The following is a 20,280-nucleotide window of genomic DNA, read 5'->3' as shown; positions in this document are numbered from 1 at the left end:
GAGGTTTGTAAAGGGTTTCTTTCAGCTCAAGGTACCACTAACAGATTTGACAAGAAAGGGGTCCTTTTAGTGGAATAAAATGGCACAACTCACTTTTGATAAGCTGAAGGAAGCAATGAGCACTTGTCTTGTGCTTGCTTTACTTGATTTCACTCGACTGTTCATTATGGAGTGCGACGCATCCGGAGAAGGCATTGGCGTAGTATTGATGCAAGATAGACACCCCATAGCCTATGAGAGTAGGAAGTTTACACAAATAGAATGCTTATATTCCATCTATGACAAAGAGATGTTGGCCATCGTACACATACTAACCAAGTTCTGACAGTATCTGGTGGGTGCCAAGTTTGTCGTTCATACAGATCACAATAGTTTGAGATATTTTCTGGAGCAAAGGGACTTGAATGAGAGGCAACAAAAATTGGTAATCAAGGTTCAGGCTTTTGATTTTGACATTGAATATGTGAAAGGAAAGAACAATATGGTTGCAGATGCTCTATCTAGGAAACCCGCTATCTACTTACTAACCCAAATTTTAGCTGACCGGAAAGCACATTTATTGGTAGAATATTCCAAAAACACATTTGCCTGTGAGCTAATGTATGGCAACACCCAGGATGATCGGTACAAAGTGGTCGATGACATCATTTACTATAAGAATCAGATATTTTTAGTGCCAGAATCCAAATTGAAGTAGAAAATCTTGAAGGAGGTACACGACTCACCCTTGGCAGGACATGTGAGCTTCCTCACAATGTACCTTCCAGTCAGCTGAAATCTGAGATAGCAAACAGATGGCAGGTTATCTTGATAGGGCATCTACAAGCACATTGTTCTTTCCATTCACATTTTCAATGTCAAAATCGAAAGCCTGAATCTTACCCATTTTTGTTGCCTCTCGTTCAGATCTTGTTGCTCCACAAAATATCCCAAACTATTATGATCAGTATAAATGACAAACTTGACACCTACTAGATATTGTTGGAACTTGGTCAGTGTATGCACGATAGCCAACATCTCTGTTATAAATGGAATATTAACACTCCGCTTGTGTAAGCTTCCGACTTTCATAGGCTATAGGGTGTCTATCTTGCATTAATATCGTGCCAATGCCTTCTCCGGATGCGTCACACTCTACAATGAATGTTTGAGTATAATCAGGTAAGGTGAGAACCGGGCAAGTGCTCATTGCTTCTTTTAACTTATCAAAAGTGTGTTGCGCTCTTTCATTCCACTGGAAGGAACCTTTCTTAGTTAGATCTGTCAATGGTGCACTAAGTTGGGAGAAACCGTTTATAAACCTCTGGTAATAACTGCACAATCCCAAGAACCCTTGTAACTCAGAGAGTGATTTTGGTGGGGGCCATTCCAGAATAGCTTGAATCTTCTCTTGGTGGACCTGTATTCCATATTTACTGACAACATTTCTTAGGTATAATATTTTTGTCATCTCGAATTCACACTTGGATTGCTTGGTGAACAAAGACCTAGCCTTCATGATCCCTAGGACTTCATCCAAATCTCTCAAGTGTTCTTCCCAAGTTTTGCTGTAAATAAAGATATATAAGGATATCCAAAAAAAACCAGCAAGTACTTACATAACTATTGTACTTACATAACTGTTTGTTGAAGATGTGATTCATACAAGATTGAAAAGTAGCCGGTGCATTTGTTAATCTGAACGACATGACCAGGAACTCATAATGCCCATAGTGACAGTGAAAAGCTGTTTGCTCCACATCTTCTTCTTGGATGCGGATCTGATGGTATTTGGAACAAAGGGCTATTTTAGAAAAATAAATTGCACCATGCAGCTTGTTCAATAATTCATCGATCCTGGGAATAGGGTATCTATTTTTTATTGTCTTTTTATTCATCGTACAATAGTCCACACATGCACATCGTCCCATCCTTCTTTTTAACCAACACTACTGATGATGCAAAAGGGATAGAGCTGGGACAAATTCATCCTTTCTTGAGTAGCTCTTGAATTGTCTTCTCGATCTCATCTCCAATTTTTTTGGGCTGGTGGTATGGCGTGGTGATAACTGGTTTGGCGCCAGCTTCCAACTCGATGGTATGCTCAAACCTGCAATGGGGGGGTATGCCAGGAGGAATGTCTATAAATTTTTTATCATCGTCATGGAAGGTCAAGGGTGTGTTGGATCAGGGTTTGCCTTACCCGAGACCGAGTCCATGCTATGACCATTTTGTTCACTGGATATCTTGTTGTCTGCCAATTTCCTGAGAGTTTCTTCTGTAAGTCACTGAGTATCATTGATCTGAGCTTGATTCCTCAAAATATCCCTTAGTAGCGCCATGAGTTTGGCAGGAGTGGGTTCTTGATCTGCCATTCTGTCAACTGAATGGGATCTTCTTCTCTTTTGGCTATAAACTTTCATTTAGTGTCCACAGGATGGCAGGATCATTAGCTCTGATACCACTGTAATGTTCCTGTCTTACTTAGCTATGATTTTACCATCGACACAGCAGGTGACCGTACAATGGGTGGGAGACCACTTTAGATGCCGTACGGTGCAAGGTGTGGAGCCTGCTCAGGATGTCCATACGGTGTAGGGATGGAAGCCCTATGACCGGAAAGGGAAGGTCGTACAGTGTAATGGGAGGGTCGTATGGTTGGGGAGGATGGCTGTACGGTGCAGTTGGAAGACTGCATGGTTGGGGAGGATGGTCATAGGGTGCAGAGGCAACCATACAAAGTGCAATCAGGGGGGATGTATGGTGGTGTACAATTGAATCAAGAACAGTGATTGGTTCCCAAAATCGTAGATTGGAAATCCAAGAGCCTGCCACTTCTCCAATAGGACTTCTTAATCAGTTTTGGCCAACGAATGAGAATACTTCTCGATTTTCCTGCACTTCAGGCTCCGCTACACCCAGGCGGGTAAACCTTCACTTCCAACGCTGACTGTCTGGTTCAAGGATTTTCTATAGCGAATTTAAATTTCTGGAGTTACTCCAGCTGGCAAGGTCCTCAAACTCAATTAAAATGAATACTAGATGCTGGATAATGGTTGAATGTTTTGTATAATTGAATAATAATTCATTTGATGCCTTGCTCATCCGGACAATAGAGTCAACTTTAGTGAATTTTCACATACAACTTTATTATGTTTTACGCAATTTATTGCCAACAATTAAATAATCAAGATGTGACAGATCAAATATATACACAATCTTAAATTAGTCCAGATTGAATTTTAACTACTATTGTAGGGAGACAAACCGGACACATATAAGAAACAATATAATATTTCACAATATCTGTGATGATCGAATTTAAAATGCTAAATGACCATGCCCACTTATCCAACATTTAAATTGTATATAGAATTCCAAAAAATAATTACAAAGGACGATGCATCTGCAGTTTAAATCTCCATGCCATTTAAAAATAAACAAAAGACATTTTATTTTATTATAAAAATAAAATAATATAATTTACATTAGAAAAGCCATATTAAGCTCCTAATCCCTCCATACAAAATAATATAAAATGCTTTCTTCAGATAATATGGATGTGAATGTCCGAATATGTCCTCTTGTCTCATGCCATTTAAAAATAAACAAAAGACATTTTATTTTATTATAAAAATAAAATAATATAATTTACATTAGAAAAGCCATATTAAGCTCCTAATCCCTCCATACAAAATAATATAAAATGCTTTCTTCAGATAATATGGATGTGAATGTCCGAATATGTCCTCTTGTCTCCCAATGTCTCTTTCTTATATTCTATCTTTATGGAAGACGTGGCTTCTCAAAAGAAAAGTCGTATCTCTTTTAAAATAAATTAACCTCCTATATTTGATTATAGTCGCACATTTTCAAAATATAATCACCTACCAACCTTATGATTATCGGGTAATCTTTAAGGTTAATTTTTACAAATCTTAATTTGCTGTTTCATAGATAGACTTGATTGGATAGCATTTGGACTTTAATTTTTTGCGTTTTAATTTTCTTTTGTTTCTATGCGTTGTGGTCATCTTCATTTTGTTTATCCGGCCATGAATTTTTTTCCATCACTATCAATTCAACTTCATCCATCATTGAATCTCATCCTTGTTCGATACATTCCTGTGCCGTAAATCTCCATCGCTATGTGCTGGCCGCCGAGAAGTGAATGGGGAGGTTGGGTGAGAACAGTGAATAGAGCCTTTAGATAAATGTCTGTGATTCACTCCATACTTTCCGGCTTTGCATATCTCCGTTCAGGTGCATACAGCTTCGATTTGTCTGACTGCGACACATTTGATTTTATATTCTGCGTGAATGTATTATAGAGCATATACCATTCCTCCTTCTCGCATATCAAAGTTTGATACCTTGCATCTGCGATTTCAATACTCCTTCAGCGACATGCCTCAGATTGAGATATGTTGTTTTAACTTTTGTCTGTCAAGGTTTCGATAATATGGGCTTCTTCTTATGATAACCACAATTGTGTTATATTAGAACTGAATTGCACATACAAAACGATGAGATAACATTTGATGTTGCCATTCTCGATATTGATTCAATATTGGACACTGATCATTGCCTCTTTGATATCCACGCCTTTCCTCTTGCCAGGTCTGTTTGCACTTTGTATTGCTCTTGCCATCTCAAAACACAAAGGGAGATTGTGAACACATGAGTCAATAGGCTTCCACATTATGCGCTCGACATAGTTTTTGATGAAATATACACCTTCAAATTCTAATTTGTATGTGTTGGGTATTCTTGCGATGAATACCTTAGGTTAGAAACAGCTGTATGAAAGAATGACAACTAGCTTCTTGTATCATTGTTCGTTGATGGTATGGAGTCCCTCCTCCATCGAGACTAAATCTTTACCAATTATCTCTTGAGATTATTTTTGATGTTCTTTTGCACTGACTTCTTCTGTTATTCAAATAATTATTAAATTGATATAAGATTATTGATCATTATGCTGTTGATTCCATCTCTGTATACTGCATATTGTATCAAGCTCCGGGTTTGAAGAATATAAAGCTGCTTCCTATGGCTAGATATTTCTTAAAGCTGAAGAATGTGCATGCCTATTGTAAATGTCCTTGTCCTCAGCTAGCCTTTAGATTTGATCTTTCTCATGACCTTGCAGAATATACCATATGCTACTGTTACATTGGTGCATTTTGGTCTCAGCATATACTCTTCTGGCTCTTTCAAAATCATAAATATCTTATCGCCTTTTAGAAAGTAGCTTTATGCTTTAGATGCTCAATGATACTAGGATATCATTGCATTTATGTGTGCTGCTATTACATAGTCATTGTTCTACTACACATTGTTGTATGTTTACTCTTAGAGATAAGGAAGTTGCCAGTATTATTGGTTTTTCTTATACTCTTAACATCAATGACAATGTTTTATGAAAACTCCAACATCAAATCTCGACTGGAGGCTCAAAGTTTTGCAAAAAATTAGAGCTCCATCATGGTGAACAAAATATGCATGAATGGTTGCGGAGATGTTAATAGCCTTCGATCTGCCAAGTAAGATACACGGTAAGATTGAATACGCACAAAACATGCAGACCCTTCTCTCTTGAACTAAAATTCCACTCTCCACTTGGACTTAGGCTACAAAAATTCATCTAAGTGGCACCAAAGTACTCGCACCAACCTGAGACCAAAATTGCTTCCCAGTGAACCAGAATCACTTAAACCCATTCCGGACTTAGAGACTTAAAAATGTTGCCAGCTAAAACCATGTAAAACAACTACTACTAGCTAAAGAAAAAGAGGGGGTCCCCATTTGTAATGGGGTGATGGTATGGAAACCACACAACAGGTTCGTTTCAGCATGCTTGGATATTGGATAGGATTTTCAAATTTCTTCTCTTGAAGAATTGGAAGCTCAGCATCAACCAGTTTGAGGACAGAAACCCTCCAGTCGAAAGACAGTGGACGAGAACCCATTATTTGTGGGAGACCTCATTATAGGTGTTTCACTTGTGCTTACAATTTATCTCGTGTTCTCCTATCTGATTGTAATTTTTTGTGATCGTGATTAGTGCTGAATATTATTTTACAGAAGAGTCTGACTGATATTCGTTTGGGAAAGCATATTGTTGCTTGTTATGATATATGTACTGCTGAAAAGTGGAATGAAATAGCATTTCTGAGATTATCATTTGCTGGTTTAAATTTGGAAGTTTTGCATGAATTATTTGTTTGTATTTCTGAAAATCATTTTGGAGTTTGGGGTAAAATATTCAGGTGGGATATTACAAAATACTTTATTGGTGGCTACTAATTATGGCGCTCAATGTTTCTCACACACAAAAGATCAAGACTGCCATTTATTTTGACCTACTTATGACTTTAATAAGGTCCCTTTTGTTAGGCTGTCTCATTTTAATTAACTTCAGGAGTTCATCAAAGGATTAGGAAAATTGAACTTTGAACTCATCCAGAAATTCTTGATATTGATCAAGATTTTTCTGGCTTCACGTTCATAATCTCGTTTATCCTCACCCCTTATCAATGGTGTCAGGTCCTCCTGATATTTTCCAAATATTTGCAATAGTTCAGTCATGAATTCTTGAGATGGCTTCATTTTGCTATAGCTACTTGACTCTATTATGCACTCTGCTGAAAACATCCATTGTTAAAACTTTGTCAAGCAACTGCAGATTTGTAACAAGGTGTTAACCTCCCATCAAAATGACATTATTAAATGAATAATTATATTTATCACTAACAATAGTTGAGTATAAAGAAGAAATTATGAATTTATCTTGCTTTCACGATTTTTTAGTATAGAGGTTAGGACAAAATTCACAACTCTTTTTGTCTTGTTTTGAGTTTAGATAAGTGTCGTTTGATACTTTGTGGTTGTGTTGTAATTGGGTTTACATTCTTGATTGTGTTAATGTTTAGGTAGTTGCAAGAGTTCTCATTCATACCCACGTTGGTTGTATTGATCTTGTTTAGAGTATATTTGTGTGGATGGTTCTCTGCTATGTATACTCGAGGGCCTGTTTTGTTTCTTCAGAGATGTTATTGTTCATATTGAGAGAGGCTAAGTATTTTAGGTAAAGTGGCTTCCTTCAGATATAGATTCTGCTCCACCAGAGTCTTCATATGTTTTCTTTCATTGAATGTTCAAGTTGTAACTGTATTATGTTCTCACGACTTCATATCGTGTTTTCACTATGTCTCATTATCACGTGGGTTGTGATATGAGGTGGCATCGTGTTTCTTCATTTATGATTGCCTTTATGTGTATAATGGGTGACTCTTTGTGTCATCGTTGGTCTCTCTTCACTTTATGGGAAGCCTTGTCTTCATTTGCTCATGCAAGAGAAAGTCTGTCATGATGGTATATGAAGAGCTGTTAATTGTTCTTTTCTGGGAGATGTTTGCATATATATTTCTCACTATTTTTCTTTTTAATGGCTGATTGAGATATGATTAGTGTGTAATGGTATCATTGAAGTGAAGAGATCTCTGTATCAGATATATTCTGTGTATATGGTCAGTGATTGGTCAATTATTAGTGTGTTATTTATTGTATCTGGGATACAAGAAGGTCGTATATTATGGATGCAGAGAAAATGCTGCTCAATCTATTAAAAGGACATTCATCTGTAGATTGTTAAGACTTGACAATCACTAGTTAGATTGGTCCTCTGATTAAGCTTGAGAGCTTTGTATTCATTTTTGGATATTCAATAAAGAGAATCTTTTGTTGGTTGTGGCTGGGCTTTTCCCTCGAGTAGGAGGGTTTTCCCAGGGTAAATAATTGTGTCAAATTTGTATTTGTTTTCTTAGATTTCTGATATTTGTGTCATTGCTATTTTGGTTTTGAAATCATTAACATGGTATCAGATGAGGTCTAAAGAAAAGATCTAGAACCAGGACTCTTAAGCCTCAAATTATTCGAATTCAGGCAGTTTTTTTTTGAGATTGCTTAAGGGCATACTGACCCCTTTGCACCATCTGGTAAAGGGAAGTTGTTGTCATCAGTGTACCAGATGTCATTCATTATGTGCTATGATCATCATATGAATGCTGGACTGTGAATCGTTCGATACTGTTAAAATAGATAGTTGTGTATTGATCTTTGTGCGTGTGATCCTTCTTGAGGAAGATTAGACAACAAAGAGATAAGTATGTTATGATTCTACCTTTGTACATTGATCATGAATCTTTGTTATAACACTAGGAATAGAGTATGCTTTTAGGATTGATCTATATATTTCTCTTCATGATAGGTTGATTCTATGAATTATTATTAATATCCTAGTTCTAGGACATTTCGAGACGCAACGGGATGATAAGAGATTACATGCAAAGTCATGTAGGTCGTAGAAATGAACATGGGGACACTGCTTGCAACATGGGACTGAATTGGTGATACATAACTTCATTAAAGAGGAAGGTCCTATACAAGTTGTCATTATGATTAGTTTCTTGGAAGAGGAAGAAATGATATTCAAATAGAGCTTGTGTGATAGAGGGGAAGTGTGAAAGCTCCTTGCTTGGTCAAACATTAGAGTCAATTGATTTATATTGATATTCAAACTGTGAGTATGCTTCCCCTCTCTAGAGGGAGTCTTGGCTAAGAGGGAGTCTGAACATTTAGATGATTTTTATGTGCTTTAATAAGTTCTCTATGAGGGAGAAGTTTGAGGTGCAATCCCTTATTAATGAGTTCTCTGTGAGAGAATTTCATGGTGCAATCCCTTGTTAATGAGTTTCTTCTCTATGAGAGAAGTTCAAGGTGCAATCCTTTGTTAATGAGTTCTTCAGTACAAGAGAAGTTCGCGGTGCAATCCCTTGATAACGAGTTCTTTGTGACAAAAGTTTGAGGTGAAATCCCTAGTTAGTGCATTCTTCTTTCATTTGCAAGAGAAGTTTGAGGTGAAAATCCTTATTCCACCCTCTGGGAGTAGCTATGGTAGATCCACCCTTTGGGAATAACCATGGTGAATGTCATGTGAGAGACTTCATGACTTAGTTTTCTATATTTTCACCCTCTGGGAGTAGCCATGGTGAATGTCATGTTGAGATGACAATATTATGTTGAGAAAATTTGTAATGAGATTTTGTTATTGACACTTTTTGGTTGCAGCTCCATTGTGCTTGTCAGGTTGAGATACACTTTGACATGTGAATGAGAATGATCTCTCTCATGCTAAGTGGGAGTGTTAATGTTTAGGTAGCTGCAAGAGATTTCATTTATACCTGTGTTGGTTCTGTTGATCCTGTTTAGAGTATATTCGTGCGGGTGGTTGTATGCTATGTATACTTGAAAGCTGTTTTGTTTCTTTAGAGATATTATTGTTCATATTGAGAAAGGCTACGTATTTTATCAGAGTTAAAATGGCTTCCTTCAGATATTGATTCCACTCAACCTTATTCTTTATATGTATTCTTTAATTGAATGTTCAAGCTGTAACTGTATTATGTTCCTACGACTTCATGTCATGTTCTCCGTCTTATTATCACGTGGGTTGTGATTTGAGGTGGCATCGTGTTTCTTCATTTATGGTTTCCTTTGTGTATAACAGGTGACTCTTTGTGTCCCTGTCGATGTCTCATCAGTTAACAGGAAACCTTGTCTTCATTTTCTCACGGCAAGAGAAGGGCACTTGTTGTGACGGTATATGAAGAGCTGTTAATTGTTCTTTTCTAGGAGATATTTGCATATATATTGCTCATTGTTTTTCTTTTGTATGGCTGATTGAGATATGATTAACATGTAATGGTATCATTGAAGTGAAGAGAACTTTGTATCAGATATACTCCTTGTATATGGTCAGTGCTTGGTCAATTTTGAGTGTTTTATTTATTGTATCTGGGATACAAGAAGTTCATAAATATTATGGTTGCAGAGCAGCAGTATTCAATCTATGAAAAGGGCATTCACCTGTAGATTATTAAGAGTTAACAATCACTGGTTAGATTGTTCCTCTGATCAAGCTTGAGAGCTTTGTATTCGTTTTTTAATATTCAATACAGAGAATCTTTTCTCGTTGTGGCTGGGTTTTTCCCTCGAGTAAGAGGGTTTTCCCAAGGTAAATAATTGTGTCAATCTGTATTTGTCTTCTTAGATATCTGATATTTGTGTCATTGCTATTCTTGTTTTGAAAACATTAACTCACTATTGTCTGATTTTTGATCATTCCTATATATGAACAAAATTGCTTATTTTGTTTCATTTTATGCATTTGAAAAGGCCATCTTTTCTACAACATAGACATGTGTTTGTAAAGATTGAGTGAATGGTACCATTTCATTGACTAATATGCTCATATAGGACACTTTAAAGCCATAAGAAGACAAATTTCATCAAGGAGATAACTTCTAGTTTCAATTGCATAAATATTTTGTATTATCAACATTTCAAATGATCAAAATGGTTCATCATGTGGGTGAATGATAAATTGTAAAACTATTTATAAGGGTTACTTGTGTAGATAGCCTTTTAAACAATGAACAATAGAGATCATGAATCTTAACTTCCTTTATATTGATAATATAACATGATGCCTTCTAATTAATTTAGTAATCATTTATTGCCTTATATACTCCTTAGGTGTTATAGGTCAGTAATTTAAATCACCAAAATGCTTCATCATGCAGGTGAATGATAGATTGTAAAACTATTGATAAGGGTTACTTGTGTAGATCATAGATTACAGACTCAGATTGGAGAGTACTCGACAAGCCCAAAAATTTCAACTCAGCAAAAACTCAGCATATACTCGATAAAAACTTGGGAAAAACTTGGCACTCAGAAAGTACTAAAATTTAAAAATCTCTTAAAGAAACATAATTTTTTGTAGAATTCAATTACAAAATGTATTAAATTAGAAATTGACATTTCAACAGAGAAAATGCATAGTTTTATAGCACTAACATCATGTGAAAAATGTATCTAATCGAGTGTTTTCCCTGCATCGACAGTTTTACCTACATTTTTGTACATCTATAAATACGTGAGAGTTAAACTTGAGAGTACTCACTCAGCCAAAAAAATTGAGAGTACTCAGCAACTCTGAGAGTACTCGGAGAGTTTGCAAACTATGGTGTAGATAACCTTTTAAACAATGAATAATAAAGATAATGAATATTAATGACCTTCCTATATATTGATTTAGTATAATATAACATGATACCTTCTAATTAATTGATTAATCATTTAATGCCTTATATACTCTTTAAGTGTTATAGGTCAGTAATTAACAGGTTGTGATGAATTGTTTTCTTAAGAAATTTAATGATGCGATTTTATGGATCACTAAGCTTTATAACTTCATTCTGATTTAGATCATTTGGATGTTTATGAATCTCAATAGCTTCTTTAAGTTTTCTTCTCAAGTATAACCCGTCTGCAACAATCTCTAATTAGGCAAATGTCATGCGATGACCTATGTGCACTCTACAAAATAGAAATACTTGATGCAGTGTCTCTCAGTGTCAGCTCTATCTTTCTTAAACTTTAAAGTGAAAATATCCTATCTCCTTGATAGAAAGAAGACCAAACATGCAATCAATTTTGATGACCTCACATTCAAGTGTTGGATCAAGAAGATTTTAGATGAACTTCAACTGCTCCCTTTTTTATTTTGTGGTATGATGGATTTAATATTATGCTTCCTTTAGATTGTCTATTTTAAAGGAAATTCCTTTACTAAATGGGGAAAAAGCTGTAGGCGTATCTTTGTCATTGTTAACTTCATGTTTGCCTTGCTTTGCAGCTTTTATTGCCTCATTGTTGAAAACCTCTATAATCTATTTCATTCCATTTCCATTAGTCTGGAATTTTTTGTCAAGTGATGCTTCTCCTTGTTGTTATGGTCATTATCAGAAATTTGAAAGGCTTATTTGTAAGACGATAGACTCCAAAAGTAACTCCATCTTCTGTGAAAAATGGTGATGAGAAGAAGCCCTTAAATAGAAATTCATGAGGTCTTCTCCAATGAATCTATCATGCAAGTGAACCACCGTTCTATCTAGAAATAAGGACATCATGGAAAGGTGAAGAATCATCAGTCTTCTTTATATTCTAGAAAGACAATGGTGCTTAGTGAATGTTTTAATTTTTATTTTCAGATTGGGATGTGGAATATTGCTCAAATCCAACATCAACAGGAGGTTATTACAGAAGTGCAATTGGGAGATTGTTGTTGAAAACAAAGGAAATGTCACAAACAGTAGAAGCTCCAGATTTTGTGGGTAATAAGGTGGCCTTTTCTGCCTTGAATGCAATTGATGGGGAAGTTTCCTTGAAAGGTAACTAACATCTTGATTTTGATTTCTCTTACGTCATTTTTACTTTTGTAAGAATCATTTGCATAAGAGTATAATAATTACAGGACAGCAATGCCACTGAACAATATAAATTATCAGCATGGTCTTGCCATAGAATATGTATGTTAAATCCTTTGTTTATTAGAATTGTTGACTCATGTAACCATTTTTGGATAACAATAATCTAGAATGACTCTGCTTTTTCCTGTCGCAAATATGTGGGGTCTATCTTTAAGATTTGCATCCATGGTTTAGGATCTCATGATAGGATCTTTTTGATAACATGAAGATCTATATATGCATATTCCATGCTGCTACTGTAATGTGGAAGGCTATTTGTGTAGCCATTTTTGGATAATGATTATCTAGAATTACTCTGCTTTTTTTTTTGTCAGCAACATGTTTGGTCTATCTTCAAAATTTGCATCTACGGTTTAATATGTCATGGTAGGCTCTTTTTGATAACATGAAGATCTATGCATATTCCCATGCTGCTACTGTAATATGGAAGCTATTCCATCTCTCCTGTGAACTAATTTCTTTTATAACTTTATTTTAAGTCCTACATTTTTGCTGAGATGATGGATCTCCATCTCTGGTCTAAACTCCAGCTGTTATCTATTTCTATGTGCCTGTGCCTCCCTTAGATGTCTCTTAGTTTGGTTGTCCACTCTTTCAAATATACCAGCTGCTTCTTTGTAAATTCTATGCTGACTTGTGGGTGGGTGGATCCCTTGTGAACTAATTTCTTCTTTTGTCAGGTTTTATTCATTGCTGAGTTGATACATCTCCAGATGTGGTTTAAACTGAAATCTATTATCTCAATTTATGTTATTCCTGTGTTGTTTTATTGCCTATGCTTCCCCAAAAGTCATTTAGTTTGATTGTCTTCCCTTGCAAGGGCTTTAGCTGCTTCTTTGCACGCAAATTTTATATATAGTAGTATGTGGGTTCTCAGCGATAGTAGTCTTTTGTATTTGATTTCTATGAGAATTTCCATTATACGTTGGTTTCATCCGTAACACTGCTGCCATCCTGGGTTTTTTAGGGTATGTATTTCTTTTCTTTCTTTCTAGTATCCTCCTTGAACGGGTTTTTCTATTAGTGGTGTCAAGGGGCACTCAGTAAATCTAAAGCACTTCTAAAGTTAAAGGAAGCTAATCTAAAACACTCCTCACTAATTTTATAGTTTTATAAAACTTGTGTATGATAAGAAATTTAACTGTCTATAGTACTATACTGAAGAATTTGTTTTTTTTATTTGAATTTTTGATATATATGAATGACAAAGCTTGTAATGCAAAATAAAGACTAATTTGGAACACCAAATCAACAATTCAATAATCAATTGCAATTATTACAATGTAAGATACATATGCATTAAAACTTAATATATTTCAGAACCTAGAGTTAGAAGTTTGATGTTTGGAGTTTGTGTTAATTTTCAGATCTGCTGCAAATGTACTAAGCATTGCAATGTTAGGTATGTGTGTTCCAAGTGCAATGATCTCTCTTATATTGGATGAGATGTGGATAGACATGTCCCATGAAGGGACATGTCTATTCATTAATATTTAATTAATAATTAATATAATAACAAATTAATATCTCATATATATATACACTATAGTTTAACCAGCTAAAGCTACCAAACATCAACACTCCCTCTTAGCTAGGGAGGATAAACACATGGCGACATATTATCTCAATATAATATAGAGATATTGGGAGTAATGGCCTCCTATATGTCAACTCACTTGACATCCACCATGTACTCTTTGAGCAATGGCCTTGTGAATGTTAAGTTGCAAGATATTCACCAAGTACTGTGAGTAATGGCCTCTTGAATGTTAACTCATTTGATATTCACCAAGTATTCTGTGTAATGGCCTCTTAAACACCAATTTGCATAAACATTCACCATTCACCACCATGTACTCTTTGTTGCATAAACATTCACCATGTACTCAAAATGTTGCATAAACATTCACCATGTACTCAAAATGTTCACAAGGTATGTGCACACGCATTATTATAATGCTTACCATATGAACATCCACCATGCAAAGTATAATCTATCATGATCTGCATAGACATCATAAGATATCCATCATAATAGAAAATCAAATTATTTTAAGATCATCACCTTTCAATAACTTCTGCAAACACAAGTGATAATCATTTGGAAGTCATCACTTCCTCATGATATACACAAGGATTAGGCCCAGATAGTCATGAACCACAATCCTCTTTACTGCTACAATTTATTGATCACTAGAAAATTCATCTCGACATGCTCTACTCCCTCTAAATCAATACGACCGAGATCACCTAAGGTTAACTAAACCATATCCTCTATCTGCTCCATCTCTTTCAAGGTTGCTTCTAATGAAATGCTAGGCTCTCTCTGAGTCTCAATCTCCCTCTTCCTACAAAAACATACTTGGAGGAAAAAAGAAAAGATCAATGCAAATAGTTTTTATAATACGTATATAAATACAAATAAGAGAGAGACTATAGTGAGTAGATAAATGTAATACATACGGATAATGAGTACTTATCTATACATCAATATCCTTGATTGTCCTTGTCATTGCTGCTGTGGTTGCTTTTGAAGTAATTTTACATATAACACTGAATTCCTTTCACCATTCTAATTTACTTATTTTTATTATTTTCTACTCTTAGTAGATGATGATCATTGGTTTAGTGCTTTACTCGTCACCTCTTTTATTGTTTCCCATTGTAAATTTTAATATCTCTTATTATGATATCCTTGGACAATGGGAACATACTCCTTATTATATCAGACTTCTTTATTTTCTATCACTTATTATTGGTGGCCAGTGCCATTTATTTCCAATGTTATTCTCTTTGTCCTTGCCATTTATTTCCAATGTTATTCTCTTTGTCCTTACATCTCCATTGCCTAACCTTTATCACCTTTGCTGATAATATTTATTTATTTCATTTAGACCATAATATTTATTTATTTCATTTAGACCTTCAATGAACTATTCTAACTATAATCTTTCACATTTTGTAGTTGGGCACGAAAGTTCCAACGTTTCTACAAAGCAATTCATAAATATAGCTGCGAGTTGACTCTAACTTGAGTATGATTGCCCTATGCACAGTATGTTGACTTGGTGGTCAGCACCTCCTTCGGGGTTCACGACATGACTTAATTGCCTCTATAGATCTAGGTAAGTCTGGTGTTTGTGACGTTCATAGCTCGAGCTTTTGGCTCAATGACAAACATACCAACAAGTGGTATCAAAGCCTTGGGTCACGAGTTTGAATCTTGTGAGGCCTCCTTCATTTTGACAGTGCGGAATCCTTGGTGCTGAGGGGGAGATTGTTGACTTGGTGGTCAGCACCTCCTTTGAGGTTCGCGACATGGCTTAACCGCCTCTCGTAGATCTAGGTAAGTTTGGTGTTTGTGACGTTTGTTGATAGCTCAAGCTTTTGGCGCAATGGAAAACATACCAACATGATAGTCCCTCCGCTGGTTGGCTCTGTGCTTCTAGCTGTTATGCATCCAACTCTACTCCATTCAACACAGATTCATGAGCTTTCAACAAGCTTCGTTGACAATGATTCATGCACATGTGGTGATCTATAATTTTAAGGTGTTAGAATTGTTGAAAACAATTATTCAATTGTATGTTGTCTTTGATGTTACACAAAATGTCAAGCCTTTATTGAGTAGTTAGTGATGGCCGAGCTCACTCGGGCATTGAAGGTAGTTTCCTATATATGCCGAGTGTTCAGTTATAACCAAGTTCAAAGACAATATTGACCAAGCTCAGTCGGTTAATGAAGCGAAGTCTGTATTGATCGAGTTCAGTCGGTTATCAAAGGAAAGTCAACATGAAGTTAGTATTAACTGAATTGGGTCGGTTAACATTAGAACTCTTGTTCTAACTGAGTTGAGTCGGTTAACGAAGGGATCCTTTGTGTTGACCGAGTACTCAATTTTGTATTAGTCGACTGTCATCATATTTAGTCTGATAAATTTATTGGTTAATACAAGCCGACTTAAGGGATGAAAATTGTTTGATTAAAAGAGTATTCGAGCTGACTTGACAAGGTGAATCATATATATGAAAGGTCAAGTTGAGGATTGAAATGTGGAATTGAAGAAGATGAATTAAGGAAGTGAATTCAAAGGATATCTGTAAAGGGCAGAGTATCCAAGTTAACCGAGCTGCAAAGGACATTCTGATCAAGGAGGATCAAGTAATCAAGCCAAAACTGAGATTTGAATCAGCAAAGTCAGTTGCATCAGCAATCATGTCAAGTCATTGTTACTCTTTAATAATTGTAGCAGTGAATCAAATCTCCTAATAGAGTTAGCCTAACAACTATTCAACAAATCCTCTAACAAGGTGGCATTTCTAGATTGACGTGTTTAAAGACCTCTAACAAGGCCACTCCTAACAGGGTGAATTAAATCCTCTAACAGGGTCACCCCTAAGAGTGTGTTTTGTAACCTTTAACAGGGTTGGCTCCTAACAGGGCTCACTTTAGAAGAGTGAAAAATAGTAACTAGTTGCAATTGGTGGTTTTCCCAAATTAGGTTTCCATGTTAAATCTTGGTGTCTCTTGTGTTCAAGTTATTTCCTTTATGTTTCTGCAACTATGTTAATAAAGGCTAATCACATTAATATCTTAAGATCTAATTGTCTCTGTGTTAACCGAGTTACATTAGAATATACGGTATTAACCAATTTACAATAGGATTTGATTTTATATTGTGTTGACATCATAAAAGGGACTTGGATTTGTTTTTGTAGTAACTGATTCACCCCTCCCCTCTCAGTTACTCCTTTCCATTTCCAACAAGAATAACACTTAGAGCGCAAGTCTCATTGCATTGCATGTGAGTCTCATTGGCACCCACTGTAGATATTTTAAGATCGGGCACCTTGCATACCTCTTCGGCGAGCAGTCACCTTGAGCCAAGCATAACTAAGGTCTTCCTTTTCACGCTCATCTTCTACATCGGCATCAAACACAGTCGTAAATGTTAGACAATCCAAGTTTGCCCACTGATTTAAAATGAAACATCTCCTCATTTTCAATGGAAATGATATGAATCTGCAGCAGATCAGGCAATATGAAGTGGTCAATATAGGCACTTTGGTATGGCATGCAATTAAAATCTAGTTCATTTTTTTTTGTATTCTTTTTCTTATTATTCTGATCTGCTTTTGTTGACAGTAATAAATCAGAAATGATGGTAAACTTATCCTTTTATAAGCTTCCCTCGAATCTGGAGAATTCCACAAGCAATGTTGGACTGTTATTGTAAATGATCTGAAGAGATAAATCTATTCCATGTTTAGTGTTCGACCTCTCTTTGTTTTCTTACATTTGTAGCGTAGCTCTGATACCATGTTGATTTTCGGATCTGCTGCAAATGTACTAAGCACTGGAATGTTAGGTATGTGTGTTCCAAGTGCAGCTATTTCTCTTATATTGGATGAGATGTGGATAGACATGTCCCTTCATGGGATATGTCTATTCATTAATATTTAATTAATATAATAACAAATTAATATCTCATATATACATATATATATATGCACTATAGTTTATCCAACTAAAGCTACCAAACATCAACAGTTTGAAGAAGAAGAAATTACTGCTTAATATGTAATCCCACGCCTAGAGCTAGAAAGCTGCTCACAAACCTGAAAGGAGATGAAATGCTTGTATTTTCTAACGCTGCTTCTGCAGAATAGTTTGGAGCAGAATAGTTTGGAGCACATATGCATGCCAATCAGTGGCAGTAATGACAATGGAGTCCCAGAAATTATAGATGCCCAGCTCTAGTCTCTTCTTTCGCCAAATCGTAGCAATGAAATGCAGATTGCTGCGACTGTATTAAACTCCACAAAATGGCGTTTGATTGCAAGGATTGTACAGCTGATGCAATGTCACAATAATTAAATTCCCTCTCCTAACAAATTGCAGCCAAACAATTTATTGAATGGTATACTACAACACCATTCAATTCCTTAGATAATCTCAGACCGATACTTAGCAAATAGAGCACAATTCACCTAGTGTTTCAGAGATTTGAAGTGCTGAAATGATGAAGAATTCACAATTCTCCAACAATTTTGAAACCCTTGTTTGAAACTTTTCTCCAAACAAAGTCATCAAATGTTTAACAAATAATATAAGCAATAGAATGAATTCCTTTCTCACAAAGCATTGCTTTTATAATAAAAAAAAAGATTTCTTCAAGACACCAAAAGCAAGTAGCTTCACTCACACACTTTTCACTAAAGTGCCTTCATCAATACACTTTCAATTAAAAGCTTTCATTTAATAACTTTGAATTAATAATAACTCCCAAGCTAAAAGCTTTATGAAGACACTTTTCACTTAAAAAGGCTTCTTCAACACACCTTTCACTCAAAGCATTTCGTTTAAGACTTAGGATTATACTCCATGTGAATTAATGATTAATACACCCGCTAGGTGCGCAAAATAAATTTATAAAACTTGAACTCAATATATATCACTAAAAGTGCCAATATCATTACCGACTGAATATAGTGCCTATGTGCTTGCAAGAAACAAAAACTGCCATCACTGACCTACTAAAAATAGTAAGTCGATCACCACAGACCCTCTAAACATCTTGCTAGACCACGAGGATCACAAAGATGGACCGGCCTCACTCACTACTTGCCAACTACTAAAAATAGGGGACATTAGAGTCCTCCCTCCCTGAGATTGCTTGTCCTCAAGCAATCGTTGCCGAAACCAAAGGTACACATCTATCCACCCGCATCCCAAGGAAAAGTGTGAAATATCCCTGACATCACCTACAAACTCTTGTGATAATAGCTCTACCCATAGAGCTCTCTTGAACATACTATCACCCAATGTTCCCAAATTGAGACCCAACCATTGTGATTCGACAAGGGTAACTTGACTCGTGAACTAGCTCGAACTCGACCATGACTCAGAAAAGTGACAAAACCCTTGAAATTTATATGAAGATTTACCCTTGCCTTCACCCTTTTGCAATCATATGTTGAAACTGGTAGGGCTGACCCGGTTTGCTGACCCAGATCGATAGGGTTGACTGCACTTGCTGACCTAGGATACTCGCCCGACTCGAAGAGTTATGGTACAGTGCTATCATCATGCCAACGATGACGACTCAACCAGTCAATAGGGCTAAGCTTGTCTCTACTTGGATCCTAGTAGAGACGTAACTCACTCCATCCACAACCAAAAATAATGGATATCCGATGTCAACTGATAAATCAACTCTCCCTACACACCTTACCAATTTGCTCCAAGGATGAAGCCCATCGATGCAACAGGGACAAGAACTCCCAAAAACAACTGTACCATAACTCAGATATCCATCCTCTGCAAAACCATCATGGATGTGCTGACCCTGCGAGTGTGCCCTCGCAAACTTGTAGTAACTATCCCCATCAATTGCTGACGGAGTAAACACATACCATAAAGGATGGTAAGAAATTGGAGCCAACCCACACCGACGCATAACCAAGTCCTCTACCTGTGGGTGAAAAGAGAAATGGAACTCCTCATTATAATTGTGGTAAAATGCTCCAATCTCTATTAGAGGCTTGCTAGTACCAAACTAGGAATCAAAAGATGGCTCTAATCTTAGATTTTGAACAACTGGTTGGGTAGGACCCTAGGTAACCCTCTCAGCAAACCCAACCACAAAATCCCCGTGGGGAAGCATTGAAGCCAAGGTCTCTACATTCTTTCCCACGAAATGTCGAATACTGTGAGAACCTTGGATGAGAGTACCCTCAAAAGCTCTATATGGTCCCTCCTGCGATTCCAGAGTTTCAAGTAGATACTCCATAAATGGCTCTAAGAATAGAAATTATACATGAAAACGCATCAATCCACTCCCCTATAATTCAAAGTTGATCCCTCTGAAATTGTGGTACTAACAATTGTCTATTGCTATCAA

General features: G+C 36.2%; 1 protein-coding gene across 2 annotated transcripts in view; it reads left to right on the top strand.

The window, feature by feature from the left end:
- The window catches only part of LOC149542352 (Plastid-lipid associated protein PAP / fibrillin family protein), a 124,656-nt gene that overhangs the window by 73,377 nt on the left and 30,999 nt on the right, over positions 1–20,280 (top strand). For both annotated transcript variants that reach the window (XM_089797328.1, XM_089797327.1), the window contains exon 3: positions 12,099–12,278. In XM_089797328.1, the coding sequence (XP_089653454.1) occupies positions 12,099–12,278 (180 nt within the window). The remainder of the gene's footprint in view (positions 1–12,098; positions 12,279–20,280) is intronic.

Source organism: Cupressus sempervirens, chromosome 8 (assembly GCF_028749045.1).
Source record: "Cupressus sempervirens isolate cs-2001-9-10 chromosome 8, ASM2874904v1, whole genome shotgun sequence".
Classification (NCBI taxonomy): domain Eukaryota; kingdom Viridiplantae; phylum Streptophyta; class Pinopsida; order Cupressales; family Cupressaceae; genus Cupressus; species Cupressus sempervirens.
Note: the sequence above shows the minus strand (reverse complement) of the source record. Positions and strands in the feature narration are given on the sequence as shown.